The sequence below is a fragment of the Euprymna scolopes genome, chromosome 7, assembly GCF_053919585.1.
Source record: "Euprymna scolopes isolate OS-2025 chromosome 7, ASM5391958v1, whole genome shotgun sequence".
Lineage (NCBI taxonomy): Eukaryota > Metazoa > Mollusca > Cephalopoda > Sepiida > Sepiolidae > Euprymna > Euprymna scolopes.
The window spans coordinates 36,471,113-36,489,599 of NC_136488.1; the positions used below are offsets into that span (position 1 = coordinate 36,471,113).

General features: G+C 30.5%; 1 protein-coding gene across 2 annotated transcripts in view; it reads left to right on the forward strand.

Annotated features, from left to right (window-relative positions):
- The first annotated feature begins 410 nt into the window (after positions 1-410).
- The window catches only part of LOC145279676 (uncharacterized), a 29,661-nt gene continuing 11,584 nt past the window's right edge, over positions 411-18,487 (forward strand). For both annotated transcript variants that reach the window (XM_080130940.1, XM_080130942.1), the window contains exons 1-7: positions 411-525; positions 4,275-4,442; positions 7,886-7,940; positions 11,216-11,299; positions 12,478-12,587; positions 15,484-15,535; positions 17,720-17,801. In XM_080130940.1, coding sequence (XP_079987066.1) covers positions 4,304-4,442; positions 7,886-7,940; positions 11,216-11,299; positions 12,478-12,587; positions 15,484-15,535; positions 17,720-17,801 — 522 coding nt within the window. In that variant the 5' untranslated portion in view covers positions 411-525; positions 4,275-4,303. The remainder of the gene's footprint in view (positions 526-4,274; positions 4,443-7,885; positions 7,941-11,215; positions 11,300-12,477; positions 12,588-15,483; positions 15,536-17,719; positions 17,802-18,487) is intronic.

Sequence of the window (18,487 nt, forward strand, 5' to 3'; positions counted from 1 at the left end):
GGACGTAACTCATAATTACTCATAAATTAAGAAAATGATTCATCGCTCAATAATCTACTCCAATCTCTTTAAATTAATTATTTTCATTCCATTCTATATAGTTCAGGAAGTTTTTAAATAAATACAAACATTTTGTTTTAATTTAATTCCAATAGAAAAATATTATAGACTTTTTAAATGCAAGTAAATTTTTGATTCCCTTAAAGAATCATAATATAAGACTTTCCTATTTGTTTATTTTGACACCTGACTCTGTTGATAAGAGATGACTACCCTTTTAACGACAGGTTAATGTTTGCATTGTTGATAAGTTCGAACAACATATAATGATTTAATACTTATCACACAATAATAAGTTTTGAAAAAAATTGATTATCAATATTAATGTTACAAAAGTATAAGTGTTATTATTTTACGACAATTGATTCGAGATCGGTTGTTGACCGGCACCAGTGTCATGGCGCCAAGTTTCAACCTTAAATTATTTCTGAAGTTGTAATTTTTTAAAATATAATTGCCGAAAAGGTTAGTTTCATTGTCTTCCTTCATTTTCTTTTTACTTATTTCACTTTCCTGAAAAAAATATATGAATTATTGAATATATGTTCGAAGTGAATACAGTAAAAATTCAACAATAAACAAACCGAAAACGTGTTTTTTTTTTCGTCGAATGCACCGAATTGATGAAGTTATTTAATGGTGATTAATTGTAGTTTTGCAATGAATTTATTGCACTACTGCAGGATTTAAACCTTTTTTCTTTTCTTTTTTTAGCTTAGTCATTTGTCTATTTTAACATCCTCCAGCAAATTGTTTTCATTTTAGGAATGTTTCATCCGCAACAAGTGAAGAGTTAACAAACAAATCCTTTCCTCATGTTGATAGTTGGTTCTTCTTTACATTTAAACATTCGACTTTAAAAAAAGGGGGGGTACAATCCTACAATACCTAGAATAATAAGTATTCATTTGATAAATTTAACACTCACGTCTTGATCTTAAAACAGAACGAGCACCCCCCCCTTTTTTTGTATTTTCAACATAATAAAAAAAAAATGGTTACTCGTTGCGTTCTGTTCTACAATGTTCTACAATGGAGAACTGGTTGATTAATAACGCTTTCTGGTACTCGAGGTCTAAGATATTTGGCAAAGTGTATTCTCACAAAAAAGAAAAAAAAAATAGTATTATGGCAGACCACCCCCCCTCTTCAAATAAAATGAGATTCTACTTTTTTTACGTCATCTGATCTTTAGTACCAATTACTGCTGGGCTGGGTGCTGCTTTAGCAGTGTCAGAAACCGACTTTAAGAATGCATGAAAAAAAATGAATAATTCGACCTACTATCTTTACAAGCTTATAACTACTTGAAAAATGTAATTCAACCCCCCTTTTTTTTCAATTAAAGGAGTAAAGACCAAAATTTTTAAAAAATAACAGGTTTAATAGCAAATTATGCAATATTTGTTTTTTAAATCAGTTTTCTTTTAAAAAGATTTGAAGAAAATCAACGAAATTTTACTTACTTCGATTATAAAAAATCGATATAAATTCCAAAAAATCACTTACCTATAAAAAATACTATTCAATGTGTAGTTCCATTCTTCAATGTTAAGAATTTATCCATATTTATATTTTAAATTCTATTTATTTTTTAGATAAAAGAATTTTTTAAACGACTATTTGAAAAAGGCGCCATTACATAAGCATTTTATGTTCTTATCTAAACACCGGAAGTACTGGTTTGTTCTTGTTTAGAACTACGGATGGACAGAAGGAAGTAAAAACTACATGTTCGCGTTAACCGTCTAGTTTTGTGTGTGAAGAAATATGCCTTTAAAAAAAAAACAGTCAAGGAATTTTTTTTTTCTTTTTCTCAAAGAAATACATAAATTTTTGATTTAATACATTTTAATTCTACTTTATCGAGTGAATTTTTTTTAAATATCTAAAATAAAACATTGAATGAAATAGAAAAAAAATGTCGTCAGTGTCCAATACTTACTGGACAATATAAGCAGAATATAGGCTTCCAATTAAAAAAAAAAAAAAAAAAATCAACGTGGTTTTAGAAAAAAGGTTTTACACTTTGGACTTTACAGGTAAATTTCCAAAAAACATTTCTTTTTTTTTTTTTTGTTTTAATTTACAATATATTATTTATTGATCTTTTATCTTCAATGTAAAACTCTGGTGAGTAAATTAATTATTAAAATTTTAAGACATTTCAAAATGGGGGCGGGGGCGTGAATTTAAAAGAAAAACGTTTGTCTAAAATATTATATTCGATTTATTGGAAAGAGCATAAAATTTCACATTGATCCTGAAAATATCGTAAAAATTTTACCAATAGAAAATTTTTATAGATTTTTAAAGTTTAAAAATTAAAAAATAATTAACTCGTAAAATTCAATTGATTTCATTACGTAAAAAAAATGGCTGCATGGAGGCGCGCCAGCACTTTGTAAACACTGTTTTTTAAAAAATAAAAAATAATATTTCTATTATTTTTTAAACAACATTAATAGTTTATTTTGGAAGTATATTCCATAAAAAAAATAAACAACTCACTTTTAAAAGAGAAATTACGAGTTTTTTTTATACTTTATTCGCAGTTTCGTGTTAGGGGTGTCAAAAATTCCCCCAAAATTCTGATACACCTACTGCTGCTTTCCTTTTCTTTTTTATTTATGTTGCTTATTTACATCATCCTCTCACCATACTGTTTTGATTACTACTACTCCCTCTATTCTCATTTACCTTTCCTCCCACCATCTAACGCAGTGGTTCTCAACCTTTTTTTACTCATGGACTCCTTTTCCCTTCTTTTTATCTTGATGGACACCTTTGTAACTATTGGTCATAAGACAATCTTCTATTTTACACTCATATAAATTTTGAGGTTTTAATAATCAAAGAAACATTATATAATTAAGCTTTACTTTTAAATGAAAACTAATTTAATGCAAATAAAGTATTCTACAACAACTATAATAATTATGATAATAAGTTTTGTTAGGTTTTGCCTGTGGACCCCCAGAAATATTCCATGGACCTCTAGGGTCCATGTGGACCCCGGTTGAGAACTCCTGATCTAACACATTCAATGTGCAAACAACTAATCATTCAAAAAGATTATCACAACTCTCATATTTATATAGATAATTAATGATAATCATTGTTTTTTCTGAGATTTTGAGATGAGGATTGATAATTTGTATTATTTGGACTACTGTTCTCATCTTGATTGCTATTTTTGCAACATTTTGGTTGATGTAAATATACGGCATGATCACGTTGACACACCGGTTCCCATTAGATTACCAAAGTTAAGCAACCTTGAGCGTGGTCAGTACTAAAATGGGTGACCATTTGGAAATTCCAGGTGGTTTATGTGCTCTCTGCTTATCTCGCCATTGTTTCTAGTCATCTAGCACTTCTTACCACTGGACTCAAGCAGTGCCGATGCAGGAGAGGTGTGGTTGGAGATTGTGCAACCCTTGCCTTACAATTACACACACACAGCTACCCTTACACGGGGTATCCATTGTCTCTTGAGACTGAACGTAGGCATCGATCATCAATAGGTGGATGTAACCTTCAGGTGTCGATTGTCAAACTCATGAATCTGCACTGATAACATTGACACAGACTTGACCAGTGATGCCGATTTTTTTATTTTTTTTTTTTTATTACATTTTCACCCCAAACAAGGCACATTGCCACTTTGGTGTAGGGGGCTACTATCAGGGGAAACATCTACTGGGGTACTATGTAGGGATTAGGGCAGCGAGATGTTGGTTCAGGTTGCACTTGAACTTATGCATGTCAGTACAGTTGGGGAAGCAGTGACCTGGAATGGAATTCCAAAGTCTAGCAGTTTTGGGGAAGAAACTACTGGAGTAGAAAGATCTTTTACATCTAGGGATCTCTACAGTGTGGGGGTGGGATTTTGCAGCTTGTCGGGTCTGTCGAGGGTGTTCACGTGGATTCAATCAACCAGTGACACCAATACACACTTAAGTAATACCGTCACCATGGACTAAGAGCGACCTACAAAGCCACTGACAAATAACTCGAGTGTCGTCCTTATATCGCTTTGGAGTGAGTGCATTCTCGTACTCAAGAAATGTCCAGTAAAAGCATGCACACATCGTTCTCAGGCACTTCTACGCATGCCCCTCATGATTACATCAACCGAAACGTGAAAATAATACAGCAAATGAGAACAGCAGTACGAATAATCCAAATTTGTTATTTTTTGTTTTTAACAGACAAAGGAAACAAACAAAGTTGATCCAAAATGAGTGAAAATAAATCAGAGTCGTTCAGTTTAAGCTCATCCTGTGATAACAAACCTGTGGAGACACTTCGGAATCACACACAGTCTTTGGAAATTCTCTTAAAAGAGGTTTATAGCAAACACAAGGAGACAATTAGATGTAAGTCTTTTCTTGTTTCATTTGCAAATTTTTATATATTCATTTACTAATAGATGGATTCAATGTTGCCCAAATAAATTTTGTTTAAATTCAGTCAGTTTTCATGGTTATCATTCTATAGTAGTAGTAGTAGTAGTAGTAGTAGCTACAACAACAACTGCAGAATAACAATGTGTAAAACAAATTTTTAGTTAATTTTTTTAACATAGCTTTGGTATATTTAAATTTTAATCTCATGAATGATTCATTTTAGGAAAAAGTTTTTGATAAAAGCTCTAAATATCAGAAAATTTCTACAAAATTTAATGCTATTTAACAAACTCTCAATAGGCAGTCTATAGTTGTGCAAGTGATTATTTTTTTTATGCTGTGGTTTTGTTTTTCCAGGGGCCTTCTTTTTTTTTTTTTATTAAAATCAGAATTGGAATTGATTATTCTATAGAAATTGGATAGTTACAACAAAATCAGTGATTGTATCAAAATCTGAGAAAAATATTGGAATGGTCTCATCACTAATGAAGAGAAATTGGAACCTTAGGATGATCTCCCTCATTCCAGTAATTATAGAAACAACCGAACTCACAAAAAAGAATTTCAAAAACTCTCTGGAAAATATACCCTGTGAAACAAGTGCAAGAGAGATGCAAACAATTGCAGTTAAAAAGACAGTGAAAATGTTTAAAAAATCTCTCAGTTGGAATGTATGAAATAGTGGATGAATGTCTGACATCCAGTAGGATTCCTCATCTCCAGCAAATACAAAATGCTAAAACAATTGAAAAGGAACAGAGTCAAATCAACTACTTGTATAGGACATGTTTGCAATTACTGTGCTCGAGAGTGGTGGAAACAAACTCTATACACAGTGTTGCCATTGTTTGTTCATTAAATTCATATATTGAATATGGCTTTTCAAACCCGCCATACTCTTATACACTCTGGCATAGTAATTGCAAACATGTTGTCCTATGCAAGTAGTTGATTGGGCTTTGTCCCTTTCAATTTTTTTTAGAATTTTTGTTTTTGCTGAAGAATGAGGACTCCTACTGGATGCCAGACATTCTCTCACTATCTCTCTTACACTTCGTTATATTTGCTGGTAGTTTTTAAAATTCTTTTTCATGAATCTCATTATTTCTATGATTACTGGAATGATGGAAATTCACTAGAACCTATGCAGTAAAATGTGAGGATAATATTTTGCAAATAAATAAAAAAACTTATACAGCTTGCCACATTTTACTACACAAATTTTGTCGAATATACTTGATGAACCAAATGCAAGAAAGATACAAGCACTTGCACTTAAAGCGACAGTTGGAATCTTAAAAAATTGATTAAAGTGTCTGAAATATTAGGTGAATGTCTGGCATCTGGTAGGATGCTTCATCCCCAACAAAAGCTAAATAATAGGAAAATTGAAATTACAGGTTGGGTTACTCCTTGAAGGAGGTAGTTTACAGGTTTGTGACTAGTAAGACTTGCATTGCTGAGGCATATTTTATCACAGGGAAATTTCATATCAAACCATCCAGGCCTGAAATCACTCCCTTCAAAATCTTTGATTTTAACATGATTTCATCTTTACCTAACAACTAAGAGAAATGTGTAATATCAGAACTATTGAACTAGTAGTTTTCTTGATTTTTTTTAATATACAGAAATTCTGGACCAGAACTCAAGTTTTTTTTTTGTCTATTTGACTACAGAATGGTAGAAAATAACTAGTAGTATCGCTTTTGGTACTTGTACAGTTTAATCAGTACATTAAATAATGAAAATATCGAAAAAAGTTTAAATTGTACGTATCCGTTATGGAATGAAGTTCTCCGGAAAAAAAATTTCACTTAATTTCATCAAGTAGTTTTTGTTTTACAGCAAAAAACAATTTATGATACCAAGCAAAAGGTTCGATTTTTAGGAAGAAAAGCTAGTATTAAAGATGGGGAGGGAGTGTCGGTGCTTTACATTGAGTTATCTCCCCGTGGCGTTTCTAAAATCCAAACAAAAATTTTTAAATTCCAAGATCTCTGTCTTCAACGTGCTGTCATAAAAACATGTTTTTCCGTTGTAAAAAAGAAAACTACTAGATCAAATTAAGTGAAATTTTTTTTGGAGATCTTCAGTTCAAAATGGATATGTACAATATAACTTTTTTTTCTCGATATTTTCATTTTTTAATGTCTTGATTAAACTGTACAAGTACCTTGCTTTTATATTAAAACTGAACGGCAAAAAAAAAAAAAGTAATTTATTTAAAAAATATTTTAAAGTTTTATTTCTTAATTGATAAATAATTTTTTCCTTTTTTTTTCTCTTTTTTCTTTTTTTCTGTTTCTTTTCTTTCTTTCCTTTTTGTCCTGTTTTTTTTTTCCTTTGAAGAACAGAATTTTTAGAAACTGTAATGGTTGAATTTTTTATGAAATGAAATGATCAAATAAATGTTTAGGTGCAAGTTCAGAATTCAACCTAATTACAAAAAATAATAAATAAAAATCTTCATTATATATGTACCTGTCATGTAATGAAAATGTCATATTCCAAAAATTATGTAAATCAATCAAGTAGTTGTTTTTTTTTTTACTAAGAAAATCAAATTTTATGACGAAACAAGATGTTTTTATCCAACCTGTTTAATAAGGGGAGACAATTCAATTCTTACTACTGAAATTTAAAAATCTATTTTGTAATGACGACAATGTAATAGTACATCACTAATAAGCAAAAAAAAAAAAGAAAGATTTTTTACATAAAATAATACTTGATCAATTTACATGCCTTTTGGAATATGACATTTTCATTACGTAACAGGTACGTATATCAAGATTTCCCTGTATTTTTTTTTTAAATTAGGTTCAGTTCTGGATATGCCACAATGTTTGTTTATGCTTCAATAAATTATGAATGAAAATGTTTAAATTATAACTGTTAAGTTTTGAGACATTATGTTGAACAAAGATGACGGCATAGTTCAGATTAGTAATTGGCAGTAACCAAGATGGCGGCGTAGTTCAGATTAGTAATTGGCAGTAACCAAGATGACGGCCAAGAATCAAATGCGGTCTGTGGCTTAGTTAACAGCGAACTGATTGCATCCAAAATTCAACAATTTTTATAATAATTTTGAAAGGTTTTCATTGGTTGTTTAGACAGCCGGTGGTTATAAAAATGATTGGCGAATCCATTCATCACATACCCCCATTAGGAGTCAAAAACATTTTACAAGAATTAAAAAGAAAATGTCAAGTTATGACTCAAGATTTTCTTTTTAGATAATCCATTTTTTGGAGGGGAGAAAGTCTTTCATGTATGTTTGAAATTATATTTTCATTGTTAGAATGAACACATCTTATTTTCTTAAATTTGTGACTCTTTTCCTTTTTATGTCCCCTTCTAAACGACGTATCATTATATTTCTTTTTTTTTTCTTACCCCGTCATCAGTGTGCCGTGAAGAACATAAACACAAATTCGATAAAATGGTGGCGCTCAAAAACAAGTAAGTACTTTTGATTCTCGTCCAGAATTCCCCAATATTAATCTCTATAAATAAAATGAACTCATTTTTTCCCCTCCGACTTTGACGTTTATAGGACTGCACCTGTATACATTTGGTGCAGCCGTATCATTCACAAACTGAATCACGACATCTGCCGTATGTTATAGGGTTATTACATATCAAGGATCTCGCTGATCACAGTTTCCTATATTCTGTCTGGTGAGAGTCCACTGTAAAAATCGGTTACATTTAATGGAAGTAGTAAAGTAAACTCTCTCTAACAAATTCATCCTACCACCGCCACTCACTTACACCGTACCAGAACGTTCACAGGAGACATTTAAAACCGATCACCGGTTAGAATTTATCTAAAAACTGGACTGGACTTACACTGAAACGAACCACGCTTACCTTGCCATTGGTTAGCATAAAACATAAACACAATTTATAAAGCATTTATTATAATAAAATTAGATTCAAACAGAACACAATCCGTTACCTGGAATTGAATTCACAATTACATTACTTCGATTTCGTTATAACCCGCGTGGTTAAAGTTTAATGAAAACCTAAATTGACATTTACGTGAAACGCACCAAACTTACTTACACAAACACAACTTCCGTTTCGCTCTTTCCTTACGTGCTTTTTTGCTTTCTTTCTTACCTTTCGTTGTCTTTTTGCTTTATGGGTGATGGTGGTGGGGGTACTTCCCTATCTTTATCTTTCCTTTCGGTCTTTCCTTCTTTCTTTCTTTTCTCTCCATTTTCTGCTCTTTCCATTGTTAAAACGAAACAACCGGATATTCCAGGTTTTACTTACACTCTATCACTCTACGACTATTACTTGTGTATCCAACTCTATTTGTGCCAGTAAAAAAAAGTAGCATTTATTGCTTTTGGTAATAATTATTAATTGCTTATTTCTTTTGTTTTTCACCCTTTTTTTAGACTAACCATTCTTAAATCTCACTATAAAATCGATTTTTCCAACTACATTTTAGGTGGGGGGGGGGGGCCATTCCAACCTCCGAAGAATAGATTCGAAAAAGTTGTCAAAAAAAAAAAAAAAATACATAACAAATAAATGTTCTCAAAGCCAAGATCAGTTACTTTTCTGCAAAACTGGATATCTTTTTCGTGTTTTTATTCAATGTAACATATTTATTCGGCTCGAAAACCATACAGTGTTTACCGATGTATTCGAAAATTCAGGAAGGCGTCTCACACCCTCTTTAACACCGTAAGTATAGAAAAAGGTGTTATAAATAAAAAAAATATACAAAATACTATTAAAAACACGCCGAATATATGTCAACCTATGTCGCATTAACATGTATTGAGCGAGTTTTTAACAGTATTTCATTAGGTTTTTTATTTATAACATCTTTTCCCAATTCAATGTAACATGTTTATTCAGCTCGAAAATCATACAATGTTTACCGATGTATTGGAACATTCAAGATGGCGTCTGATTCTCTCTTTAACACGGTAAGTGTGGGAAAAGATGTTATAAATTTTGTATAGTTTTTTATTTATAACACCTTCTTCCATACTTACGGTGTTAATGAGGGTGTGAGACGCCATCTTGAATTTTCGAATACATCGGTAAACACTGTATGGTTTTCGAGCTGAATAAATATGTTACATTGAATAAAAACACGAAAAATATATCTATCCAATTTGGCAGAAAAGTAACTTATCTTGGCTTTGATAACATTTATTTGTTATATATTTGTTTTTATTTTTTTTTTTTCACAACTTTTTCGAATCTATGTGTACAGTAATACAAACACCCATTTTGTGTTTTATATAGATAAAGTACAATTGTTGAATGTTACTGTTTTGATTATATTCGTTGGGGGGGGGGACAATTACATAATTAAGAAAGATTAAAATGAAGCGAAATTTAAGTTTCCGTTCCATTTTTACAACAACCGTAAAACAGTGCATACTCAGCAAGTTTTATCGTATTTTATTTATTTTTTTGCATAATTAATGATGGAAGTATTTTTCTGTTTATTTTCTTAACATCTGTTAAAAAAAAAAAAATAATTTGTACATTCTCTTGAAAAAAAAAATCAAACTTTTCTCTACTTTCACATGTGTTCCATTTTAACAAACTGAGCCACAGCAACGCGTGGCCGGGTACAGCTAGTTAAAAAATAAAGAAAAATCTGTATGATTTACGAACCTGTAATGAAACAAAAATATTGTATTCCAAAAAGTCCTGTAAATTAATCAAGTAGTTTTATTTTTAGAAAAATCATTTTTAAGAAATTAATAGCAATTCATAGGCATTACAACATAAATCTAGTAAGTATGAATTATTGTTGAGTTATCTCCTTTTGTTTCTTGAGAGTTTTTTTTCAAAATGGTAGGCAAGACAATCACTCTTTGGATACTCATAAAATTTTATTTTCTTATTTTTATTTTCTTATTTAAAAATAAATTGATCAATTAGTTTTATTTTAATATAAGAAAATAAAATTTTATGAGTAACGAAAGAAATCACCTTTTGAAAACAATCTACAAAAAAATGAAGGGAGATAACTTGCAAGATTTATGCTGTAATGCCTAAGAATTCCTATTAATTGCTTCAAAATGATTATCTTTATGAAAATAAAACTATCTGATCAATTTATGTGATTTTTGGAATATAATATTTTTGCTTTGTCATACAGATTTTTCTTTATTTTTGTTTTTTAATATCGGAGGAATTTACCTGGTTAAAATTGTTTTTAAGGGTTAAAAATGGATTAAAATTGAAAAAAATTGTTTAACATTTTGTAAATTCATCTTAATTTTTAATCAGTTTATATATGTGTCACGTTGGTACAGTGGTAACGTCACCAGCTTTGAATGCTATAGTTTCGGTTTTGATTCTAGCTGATGGTACCTAAATACTTTTTTTTTTTACTTTTGAAGTCACAAATCTGTAATATATATGAAATCTGGACAAATTAAAACATCATATTTAAGCGTATTTTACGCCCGGGCAGAATAAATATCAAAATATATAAGTTAACAATTAAATATAATATAATATATAAATAAACATTTAAATAGAGTATTAAACTATAAAATAAGTAAACATTTAAATAAAATATTACAATTTCTAGGAAGTAAACATTTAAATAAAATATTAAAATATATAATAAACATTTGAGCAGAATATTAAAATATATAAATAAACATTTAAATATAAATATTACAATATCTAATAAGTAAACATTTAAAATAATATTTTCTGTCCATTTTTATCTTTGTGTACAGAATGTTTGAAAAAGGAAAAGAAATTCAAAAAGAATGCAACAATTTGAAGAAAGAAAACCAAGATTTAAAAGCCGCCTTATCTCGGTAAGTATGTGAATTCGGTGCAATTTTGGTACCAATGGAATAACTAATTTTGCAGTTTTCCTTTTTATCATTTACAAATAAAGCAAATTTTTAAAAATGACCATCTTGTAAAATTATATTTATGACATAGAATAAGATAGTATTTAATAGACTTTTTTGCTATCATATTCTTCCAAATATTGTCATAGGTTAAAATTTGAAAATTTTAGAAAACTGAATATTGTATAACTTTTTATTAAATGAAAAATCATTTTTTTTAACTAATTTTTTTTTATTTTGTTTTGAAACTTCCATTGGTACCCACTCTAATCTTAAAAGATTTTGTACTTTAAAAAAATTTTTTTTCATTTTGTTGATGCTAAGTCTAGAGGTGGTGGCCCCTCAAAGAGAAAACTTGTACATTTAATCTCGTTGATGATTGTATTAAATTCAGATCCGATCTGTGTCACATGATTGATGCAAAAATTAAATAGTCATTGTTATATCTTTTGAAAGCATTTTTTTATAGGGTTCAATTTGAAAATTTTATAAAACTGAATAAAGCTGTATAATGTTGTATTAAATGAAAAATCTTCTTTTTTTTTTTTTTGGAGACTTTCAGTGGCATGGCATCCACCCTAATAACAAAAGAAGACTTTGTAATTTTTTTTCTTTTTTCTTCATTTTATTGGTAATGCTAAAAGTGATGCTGTAATTACTTGTTTTTTTTTTTTTTTGTTTTTTTTTCTTATTTTAATTTTCGGATTTAACCTTATGAAATAATTCTTTTAAAAGATATGACAGCTCCTATTCAATTTGTATGCCAACTACGCAGCACACATACAATTTTACTTTAATACAGTTGTCAACGAGATCGGACAAACAATTTTTCTCTTCTAGGGGCCACCATCACCAACAAAATGAGGGGGGAAAAAAATTACAGAATCTTCTATGATTAGGGTGGATGTCACTGAAAGTGTCAGAAAAATGTTTTTTTTTTCATTTAATTAAAAATTATACAGTATTACTCAGTTTTCTCAAATTTAAACTTTACAAAATAATGCTTTTAAAAGATGTGACTGACTCCTATGACCTTTCTTGATCTTATTAATAAGATAGCATTATAGACTAGCAAGCCTTTCCAGATATTACCATTATCATTTATTTACTTTGTATTGTATTTTTTTTGTGTCTTGCAGAACCGATGCCTCATGTAAGAATTGTGATCACCTGAGACGTTCATTTGATTCTCTTGAAGAGGCCTATAAGCGGAGTTTAAGTGAGAAAGAGAAAATGATTCAGTATTTGGGTAAGTTGTCTTGCTCTCACTCTTTGCAATATAAAGATTTTACAATAATAAATTATACTACCATATAATAGTAGTATGAATATATATATATATATATATATATATATATATATATATATATATATATATATATATATTTGCAATATAAAGATTTTACAATAATAAATTATACTACCATATAATAGTAGTATGAATATATATATATTTGCAATATAAAGATTTTACAATAATAAATTATACTACCATATAATAGTAGTATGGAAATAGATGGCAATTAGGCTACAGAAGAATCCATGTTTCATACCCACAAGAAATCATCAGGCTAAGTGCACAGATTTTTGTTATTAATTCAGTTTAAATCTGTGCACTTAGCTGGATGATTCCCCATGGAAATGAAACATGGACACCTCTTTGTAACTTAATTAATTTCATACTATTACTACTACTATTTTCATACTAATACTATTACTACTTTTATACTATTACTACTATTAATAATATTTAGCAGTGTTGAAGTAAATACTGAAAATCCATACGCAATATATTATATCACCTTAAAGTATATCTATATAATAAAAATTATATATATAATACACACACATAGAGAAAGAGAAAATATTTTTTAAATAAATATTAACAATTGTTTTTATACCTACAGCTACTAGTGTTTATGCTTACACAATCATTAGTGTAGGAAATGAAAATTACTGCCAGTCACAAAGTCACTCTTGACGCTAGAGGTCGGTATTTTACCTCCAGTCTGCTAGCAGTTAACGCAGGAATTGACAAAAATTAAGTACTTTTAAATGTCAAGTCAGCAGGTATAAACTGTAAACAGAGAGTATTCAACAAGAGGAAGTCAGAATGTTGCATTTTGTGCCTAGGTTGACGACATTTTTCTTAATTCCCTTAAAAAAGTGTTCAACATTCAAACACCAGGCTTAATCCGATAATTGGCGTTTGTACCCCCAATCCATGATTGATCGGAAATTCCAAGAATCTGGGTCAAATTCTGCAAGAGTACCAGATGACTCAACTTAATTTTTTTTTTAAAAAAGGCTTTCCAAAAGGTTCTGTACAGTGGTAGAGACAGATGCTGGGGAAAATCGGAGCAAAAGTGTGAAAATTAAAAAAAATAGAATTTTCCAGGTTATGGTCAAATGATGGCATTACAAATATGCATGCGTAACGTAATAGTTATTGGTCCATGTTTTAACTTTTAGCCTTGTAGAAAACATGTCTCCATAGCTCAGATATTAACGTCAAAGGGAAAAGTAAATCATAAGCTAAATGTTTTGGTTTCGATTCTTAGTGGTGAGTCATTTTTTTTTTTTTTCAACTTTTTAAATCATTACTATATATTGGGTCCGATATAATAATAGATACGAAATCTGCATTAATAAAAATATCATATTTAAATGTATTTTATGACTGGGCTATGCCGAGCGGCCTGCTAGTATATATATATATATATATATATATATATATATATATATATATATATAATTTTGTATGGACCTTTGTTATGATAAGGTGTCGCAAACTAAGTATTATGGTATCTGATGCACAGTAATTAGTAAATGAGCATAAGTTTAACCATATTCAACTATCGATTTCGAATAAAGCACTCATTCTAAAAGGGTTTTTAAGGAGTTAAAAAGTGTTGTGTGCGTGTATATATAACAGCAATATTTTTTAAATAAATATTCATGATTATTTTTCAACTTACAAACGTGTATTATTATTCATCGGACTACTGTTCTCATCTTGAGTGTGATTTTCACAACATTTCGGTCGATATAACCTCCGACATTCTTCAGGTGTATCTTGTTGAACTCTTGACCCGTGGCGCAGTGATTAGAGTACTGGGAAAAATCAATTATAGAAGTGATATTCTCCTGAAGGTTCAATTCTCAGTGTGGGTGACCGAAATATACATTTGCGAATTACTTAGAACCTCTATCCAGTCATGGCTGCCGCAACAAGAGCATGCTAATCCCGTGAAGTAAATAAAGGGTTCCGCTTAAAATTCTGTTCAAATTCCTGAGTTCGACAGAAACATTTCCGAGTTCAAAAAGATACACCTGAAGAAGGTCGGAGATTATATCGACCGAAATGTTGTGAAAATCACACTCAAGATGAGAACAGTAATCCGATGAATAATAATACAAATAACCAATCCTCATCTCAAAAAAAATTCAAAAACGTCATACAGATATATGTGTTCCGAACTTACATTCTCATCTGTGTAGAAAGTGATAATTACTGCCAATTGATTTATATAATCTTGTGACCCCACTAACCGGTTGCCGGGTTCGCAAGTATAAAAGTAAAATATAACAAAACAAAAAAAAACACAATGCCAATACTTCACATACATATCGGTTGAAATTTGAGTGTGTGTGAAACTACCCTCTATACGCTAAGATCCACAATTATATCTACTGTCGAGGCCATCTCCGTCAGTTAGTTGATTAATTCATCTCTGTTTGTTCAAGGGCTCTCGATCTGATCAAAACCATGATCCGTCTTCAGTGGCGTTCAAACTCCAATTCTCCATCTCAGAGTTCAAGCCTCAACTGACCAAGCATATGACTGACACCCTCTGATAAGCGTCATTCCTATTGTTCGATTATTAGTTAATTGCTTAGTCCGTTTGCTATCACCATTCGTCACGCCCTAATTTAAAACCTACCCTTATTTCTCTTTTTCTGTGTTAAAAACAAATTTCTATCCATTGTCTATTGATAAGTTCTTTTATGACTCACTGAACTTATTTCCTTTTCTTTTGTCATTTTCTTACCTCTCCAGCACTCAACAACCTCAATCATAGTATCACAATCTTACTTAAACTAGAAAAAAAAGTTTATGGAATTTTTTTTTTTTTTTTTTACAGAAGCTCAGTTGAATGGTCAACATCACTCTTTCACTTCTGATCAGAACAAGAAGTAAGATTTCTATCTTTATTCCTTATTGTCTTTGTGTTATCAAATCAAATACAGTTTACATTTAAAAGCCTATTTCTTGTGTAAGTTTCATATAAACATTTCTCCATGCATAAGACATTTTCACTAAACTCCTAATTCGTATGATCATTTTCATAGAATACTATTTAATTATATGGTGAATGTTTTGAACATCTCTCCATCTTGTTTTATCAATCAGCATCCAGCACAATCTTGAACTACATCTTCTATAATATAAATCTCACCTGTCTGTTTAAATGTCTGTATGTTTTTATGTCTGCCTAAAACTTCCAACAGAGGCAATGGATTTTCATGAGATTGGTATCGTTTTGAAGCTTGACCCTTCGGAAGACAAATATTGAAAAATTGGCTAAAAACATTAATTTCTTTACTCTCAACTGGGCACTTTTCAACAGTGAGGGGTCGCTTTTTTCGCCGATATTTTCAAAAGTCATCCTTTCTTTTTGATTGACTAGCCATTTTGATTCTTCTGGTTTGGCGATGGGCGCAATGGCAAAGACGTCACTTTTTTTTTTCATGTTCTTTTCCTGCTTCGCGGTACAGGTTCGAGCCTGCCTTCTACCACTTTTTTTGCTCAACACACACCTCCAAACACCCAGGCAACGCCAGGCACCCAGGCTAGTATTTTATAAGACTACAAGTTATTATGTTCATACTATTCAGTTAAAGTCTGTAAGTACGACTCACAAAAAAAAAATCAACTTTACATGATAAGTTTAAAATGAAAAGATACCATCATAATCATCATCAAGAATTTTCCTTATATTAAAACAAAAATAAAGAAAAATGTAAATATCATATTCCAAAAATTAGGTAAATTGATCAAGTAGTTTTATTTTTACGGTTCTGAATTTTTTAGATGAAAATTGATTCTTCGTATTCTTTGGACTACCATTTTCATCTTGACTACTTTTTGTACGTTTTGATCGATGTAACCTCTGTCTGCAGGTGTATCTTGTCGAACTCAGGAATCTGCATGGAATTTTGAACCAAAGCTTTTATTTAATCCACAGGAGTTGCATGCTTTTGTTTCATCAGCCATGATTGGATTGGAGTCTAAATAATTTGCAATTCTATTTCGCAATTGAACCTTCACCCTCCAGAGAAGTTAGTAACTGGATTTTACCATGTACTTTATCCACTGCATCACAGGTACTTGTGCAAAAGCATGCTACCCCCATGGATTAAATAAAGGGTCCTGTTCTAAATTCTGTGCAGATTCCCGAGTTTCATAGAAAGATTCCAGAGTTCAACAGGATATGCTTGAAGGTTGGAGATTACATCAACCAAAACCTACAAAGAACACTCAAGATGAAAACAGTAGTTCAAAGAATTCAAATGATACGTATAGTTTTATTTTTATAAAGAAAATCATTTTTAAGCAATTAATTGGAATTCATAGGCATTACAACAAAAATCTAGTATGAATTGTTAGAGTTATCTTCCTTTGTTTTTTGAAAATTTTTTCAAAATGGCAGGCGAGACAGTATGAATACCCATATAATTCAATTTTTTTTGTATTTAAAAATAAAACTATTTGATCAATTTATGTGATTTTTGAAATATGATATTTTTGTTTTGTTATGTCACATACACAAGTACATGCATCATACAGATCTTCCTTTATTTTTGTGTTTTAATATAGGGAGAATTCTGGACAAGAACCAAATGATATAGTCATCAAATAAATTATTTGAGTCTTTGTCAAAACCAAACATTTTGCAAGATATTTTCTCCAAATAATGCACATGGTCCTAAATTAGTAACAGCACCCGGATACAAGTTTGATTACGACTGGTAACAATTATTTACCTTTTATGAGAACTTTGAAATGTTTTTAAAAATAGATTTAAACAAAGAGATTTGATTTACTTCCTCCAGGAGATTAGACACACAGTCAAGTGTGGATTTGATGAAAGTGTTTCTGTGGAACAAACTGGGTTCAAACTTAGCATACTTAGGTTTTCAGTCGTTGTCATTAACCATTTAGCTACCATCACACACAAACAAAGAGTTATCATTTAATGCATTCTTGGGCAGATTGATAATATAAAAATTACTTTGGGTCAATGTGGTTTTGAGCAGTAGAGGATGTTAAGAGTTAATGATGAGGATGATATAGTGTTTCTTTTTTTTTGTTGTCAGTGCCTCTCCCAAATCCAGCCCTGAAAACCAAAAGAACAATCGACTTCGACTAAAGGTTTCCCAAAAACGTGCTTTTTATAAGGTTAGTATTTTTTAATTTTAAAATTTTGATATAAATTAAATTGAAAATTTTAATATAGTCATAACTTGGTTTCATCTCGCAATCCTTCAAAGTTACTCTTTTTTTTTTATTTCATTTCCACGGCTCATATCAGATAATTTGGTTTGGTTTCTCTCTATAATGGTAAGCGAACCCTTTTGAGGACAATTTACATTAACATACAGTATTTTAAGCAGTTCATTATATAGAATTAGCTTAAAACAAATTGTTATTTTTACCTATAGGTTTCAATGAAATTGCAGCATCATACCTTTCCCAGCACTATTAGTGTGGAAATGATGATGATATATCCGATAAGAATTTAACTTGGCATAGCCGATATCTCTATTGGATGATCTGTAAAAAATTGAATAATGAATATAGCAGCAAGTCCTGAAGTCCTGTGAACACATACTACAAAGAACAGTTGGAAATAAGTCATAGACCATACACTATGGAATTCTTATAGCTATGTACATGAAAAGAAACTGAAATCTTAGGAAGAACTCCATTATTCCAGTAATTATAGGAGCAACTGGATTTATGAAAAATAATTTCAAAAACTACCTGGCAAATATACCCAGTGAACCAAGTGCAAGAGAGATACATCAGTTGCATCTAGATGGATGCTTTGAATCTTAAAAAGATCTCTTGGTTGGAATGTATGA